At 38.7% G+C, this 5,565-nt stretch overlaps 1 protein-coding gene across 1 annotated transcript; it reads left to right on the plus strand.

The window, feature by feature from the left end:
- The first annotated feature begins 1,683 nt into the window (after positions 1-1,683).
- Positions 1,684-3,575, plus strand: LOC132861019 (uncharacterized). Its single transcript, XM_060892358.1, has 2 exons — positions 1,684-1,817; positions 2,175-3,575. Exon 2 carries the CDS (start codon positions 2,187-2,189, stop codon positions 3,237-3,239), a length of 1,053 nt encoding a protein of 350 aa, XP_060748341.1. The 5' UTR covers positions 1,684-1,817; positions 2,175-2,186; the 3' UTR covers positions 3,240-3,575.
- Positions 3,576-5,565: the final 1,990 nt, after the last annotated feature.

Genomic DNA, 5,565 nt, shown 5'->3' on the forward strand with positions numbered 1-5,565 from the left:
GCTGACATTTCTGGTACAAATGATTTTATCTCTTATGCTAACCATGACAAGGCAGATTGAACAAGAGACAGTATTTACACAGCACTAATGAATCACCTGGAACTGAGCCTGTGGGTCTGCATTTACTGTAACTGAGGTTTAACTTGAATTCTTTAACATAAAAACAGACAGTTTACTCAGTTAAAGCACAAAAAAGTATTAAAAAGCTTCCTTATGAGGCACTAACAAAAACAACCACAGTCATTTTTCTGAAAAACGTAAATGGTTACTTATGTAAAGGTATTATTACCATCAGCATGTTGAAATCCCAAAATCCTAAAAACAAACTGCCCCCCACACCCCAAAAACAGCCCGGCTCTCCTCTCTATTCAACTTTCAAATGTTTGCTCCATGGACAATAAGCTGGACTACGTCTGACTTAAATGCACTACACGGCCAGAGTTTAGAGACTGCTGCGTCTTTGTTTTTACAGAGTTGTGGCTCAGAGACAGAGTTATGGAGCACCTCGTTTCGTGCCGACAGAAATGCAGCTCTGTGTGGTAAGGCTCGTGGTGTTGGTGTGTGTGTTTACATCAACACAGAATGGCGCAAGAACTCTTGTTTCTAGCTACCGTTCATCGTCAGTAGAGTTTGTGACTGTTAGATGCAGGCCATTTTATTTACCACGGGAATTCACCACGGTTTTCATTGTCGGAGTTTCCCCCCAAGCACTAATGCTAAAGAGGCTCTATGTGAACTCTATGAGGCTATTAGCGATCTGCAGAATGTTCACGCTTACAGACTGTTTATAATCGCCAGAGATTTCAAGTCAATTCAAGAAGCTTTTATTGTCACCCAATCATGCAAATCTCAAATCAGTGCTCCCTAAATTCCATTAGTATGTGGACTTGGCAACAAGATGGGAAAACACACTGGATCTTGTTTACACAAATATTCCTGGTGCGTACCGTGTGCAGCCCCGTCCCCACCTCGACTACTCAGACCACATCCTGTCTACGTTCTACAGAGGGACCATTGAGAGCATTCTGAGCAGCTGCAACACAGTCTGGTTTGGGAACTGCACCATCTTGGATCGCAAGACCCTGCAGCGAATAGTGAGGACAGCTGAGAAGTCATCATTTTAAAAGCATCTGTGAAATATACAATACATGCAATTTTATTTTTATCTTATCTTTTCATCATCACAATGCAGGTTTTATTAACACAGATTTAATAAACACCCAGTTCTTGGCGAGTCGGTGTGAACTTCCAGTAAATAAGGTTTAACTTGAATTTTTGCCAGTGATTGTAGACATAGCAGGTCTGGGTCTTTGAAAACAAGCATCTCTTCTCACATGTTTCTAGTTTTTTACTTTTTCAAATGTAAGCATTTTAGTTTATGACAAAAATTGCTGACATTTCTGGTACATATGATTTAAATCACTTATTTTGACCTTGTCATCACTTATTTTGACTTATTTTGACAAGGTAAATCAGACGAGAGACAGTATTTACACAGCACTAATAAAACACCTGGAACTCAGCCTGTGGGTCTGCATTTACCGTAACTGAGGTTTAACTTGAATTCTGAGTCAGTTTACTCAGTTAAAGCACACAAAGTATTAAAAAGCTTCCTTATGAGGCAGTAACAAAAACAACAGTCATTTTTCTGAAAACCTTAAATGGTTACTTATAAATAAATGAATAAATAAATACCACAGAATCTGGACCCAGGAGTGGCTGAGTGAGACTCTCCTCTTCTGATAAGCTGCTATAAATACAGCTCTTCTTCTGTCTTTAGGAGACAACACTAACGTCTGTGGTTCTACATCCAGCAGGTGAGTGTTAATGAGCAGAAGTGAGATTTTATATGCAGTAAAAGTCTAATTCTAGATCATCTACCTTTACCAGTTCAGCTTCTGAAACTATCCTGTGATGTATTTAGTTTATTTTCTATAACAGCAGCTCTGACACGAGCGCAGCTGCAAATCACTGCTTTATATTAATGCGCTTGTTATAGCTGATTATCGTTTCTATAGCAACAGCTCATTCAGAGTTGGTAAATGGTTTTATGTAATAAAATCCATGTATTATTTAATATGAACAGAAGACCTTATTTATTATTTGAATATTTACTGGAAGGTGAGATGGTAAACGTAGAATGTGGTTTTTGGTCTTTTCTTTTCTCTCTGCAGTAAAGCACCAAAATGGGTGAAGGACTAAAAATCATCCTGATCCTCATGTCCATCGCTTTCCTCAGCCAACTCTGCTGGACACAGGAAGATGAAGACTTTCAAAATCATTACACTGCCCAGTATAGGCAGCTGTGTCAAGATGCCTGCCACATGAGTTCATTGAATCACTACTGGTGCAACACTAACAAGGGCTGGGATTACTGCTCATTAAAGGAGAACACTGACTATAAAGGCAACGAGTGTGAAGATGACTATCCCTGTGACCTGCATGGTAAGGGTTTCTACTGGTGCTATACAAAGGCTGGGAGTTGGGGTTATTGTGGAAAAGTGGAGCCAAAAAAAGACAAAAACAAACAAATATTTAAAGGTTCACATTATCTGCTTGAGTGCAAGGACGAGTGTTCCTACGACAAGTCAAAGTCATACTACAAGTGCTACACAGATAAAGGGTGGGACTACTGCTCTCCAGCACCTGATGTCACGTATAAGGGTGAGCTGTGCCGAGCCGATCAGCTATGTGACACCCATGGCCTTGAATACTCCTGGTGCAGGACAGTCTCAGGCTGGGACTACTGTGGCATTGTTGAGGACCTCAGAATTTGTGGCACAAATTCTGATTACATAAATGAGACTTGTTTTATTGACCACAACGGGAATATGACCAAGCTGAAGCCAAAGTGGGATCCTGAAGCTATAGCAGAGGGAAGAAAATGGAGTAATGAGATATCACAAATAAATGCACAATGGAGCAACAGTTACCTACACGAGGACAGCAAGTCCAATGTCATCACTACAAAAAACCTTCATCTTGACCTACAGGGGTTGGTCCTAAGGGATAATTTGCCTTATTATGGCCTTCAAATTGAGATGAACATGCATCGTCCACAAGGAATTAGCACCACACTTGCACAGGTGTTCTTGCCACAGACTGTCATTCCAGAAAGACACGTCCATAGGGCCATTATTGAGAGCTTCTGCAACCGTGCCATGGTTTTTGTGACTTTGAGCACCAGTTCCAGTAGTGAGGATAACTGTGTCTTGATCCCATCCGAAGATATTGATTAATGAACATTGTGTCGTAATCAAAAACTAAACTGTTGATTTGCAGTCAGTAAAATTTGCTTAAGCAACATTTAACATTTAAACTTCTGCTAGCTGCCTAAAGCTGAAGAACCACAGCATGCTTTTATGTTTGAAGAGATTTGATTTACTTTAGATTTGATTGTGTAGAAATATGTAGATCCTGTTTAATGACCCCTATAACCACATCACTGAGAAAGTGACATGAGCTGATGATCAGTACACAGATTCCACTGAATCAAAGAGGAACATCTCATGTTTTAGCTTCAAGCAACAGAGAAATGTACTGAATGATTATCTATTAATAAAAACCTTTACTGATGTTGGCTACCTGCAATAATATTGTTCAAACCAAAACATTCCTTTTCCGTCACTGTTTGTGCTGGGGCAAATCTTTCACATTTCATGTTGCTGATAATTTCTATGGGGCTAATATTAATCCTAGATATTCATAATCTGATGTATCACACTGTACATATATAAACTGAACAGATACAAATCTAAATCCAACATAAAACATGGATTTAATTCATTTTGAAAGCATCTGTGAAATATACAATTTTATTTTTATCTTTTTCTTTTCATCATCACAATGTAGGTCAGACGTGTGCTTTTATTTACACAGAGTTAATAAACACCCAGTTCTTGGCGACTCGGTGTGAACTTACAGTAAATAAGGTTTAACTTGATTTTTTGCCAGTGATTGTAGACATAACAGCTCTGGGGCTTTGAAAACAAGCATCTCTTCTCACATGTTTCTAGTTTTTTTACTTTTTCAAATGTAAGTATTTTACGTTATGACATTTTCCTCTCAAACGAATAAGAAAAATTCTTTAATTCTTTTAATAAATTTGCTGACATTTCTGGTACAAATGATTTTAACTCTTATGCTAACCATGACAAGGCAGATCGAACGAGAGACAGTATCTACACAGCACTAATAAAACACCTAGCCTGTTGGTCTGCATTTACTGTAACTGAGGTTTAACTTGAATTCTTTAACAGAAAAACAGTCAGTTTACTCAGTTAAAGCACAAAAAGTATTAAAAAGCTTCCTCATGAGGAAATAACAAAAACAATAACAGTCATTTTTCTGAACAAATCAGGGGTGTCAAACATACGGCCGCCAGGGAGTTCAGTCCAGCCTGGGGGATAGATCTGCAATATGAAAAAAAAAATTATTTTCATTGTCGGCGGAACTACCAGCAGATGGTAGTACTGAGCTGAGGGTCTGAGTGGCGTTTGGTTCTATCAGTTTACCCGCTTTTCTGTTGGCCCTGGCACCCTCATAAACATCATGTCTTTATCAAACAAAGAGAAAAGTGGACACAGAGTGTTGGATTTTTCAAGAAAAATGGACTTATTCCTAGTGTTAATTTCGTCAGACGAGACGAGACGAAATATGTTCGTCAACAACCTTTTTTTTTCATGACTAAGACGAGACGATGACAAGACTGCACCACTGTCCAAAACCGCTGACTAAGACTAAATTAACATGCATTATTGTTGACGAAAAAAGACGAGACGAAAATGTTTTGTATAAAATAAAAACTAAGATAAAATCTCTCTTCATTTTCGTCTACAATTGTCTCTGCTTTTTCATCAGCTGTTACGCCTTTAAAATATTCAGCATGAGTTTGCGGCTTCGCTGTTGCTCAAGTTACAGGTCCGCGAAGCGGATCCCGCTTATTATATTGCTACCTACCAAATAAATCGATAATTTGACACAAAATGATGATTTAAAAAGGAGTTTATTGATTTAAAAACAATTGTATTGTTTCCGCTAAAGAAAATAGTGCACTCCGTCTCTACGGTTAGAATCCTGTGTGTCCATAGCAACGCTCTGTTTTTCATGGCAACGGTGTGTTATAGTTCGCTGCGGTCTGTTATCAAGAAATAAAATAGTGTGTGCGTAGAAAGAATTCGTCCACACGCCACTCAGAAATAAATAAATAAATACATTAAAACTCCTGAGCGCAAGTCCACCCCTGGTCTAGGCTTTTTGTGTTAAATTATATTTCCTGTCGCTGCGCAGGCTCTTTTATTGTACATGACAGCTTATGTCCCGATGACCGGTCTTTGCATTACGATTAAAAGCAGTATCAATAAAGTAAAAAATGTGATGTGCGGTCAAGTTCGAGTGTGTGCACTGTTTAAACGAGTGTTCTCAACTTCTCACTGATACGTTTGTGATTCGCGGAGTTTTGACAAGTTTTATAGCCTTGATATTGTTTCTTATTCAAAAGTGGTGACAGAAAAAACTCAAACACTCCCAACCTGAAACCTCTTCCCACGCCCCTGTCACAATCAC

This window comes from Tachysurus vachellii, chromosome 2 (genome assembly GCF_030014155.1).
Source record: "Tachysurus vachellii isolate PV-2020 chromosome 2, HZAU_Pvac_v1, whole genome shotgun sequence".
In the NCBI taxonomy this organism is placed as follows: Eukaryota; Metazoa; Chordata; class Actinopteri; order Siluriformes; family Bagridae; genus Tachysurus; species Tachysurus vachellii.

Excerpts from the sequence above, each read along its gene's own strand:
- LOC132861019 (XM_060892358.1), top strand. The coding sequence starts at position 2,187 with ATGGGTGAAGGACTAAAAATCATCCTGATCCTCATGTCCATCGCTTTC.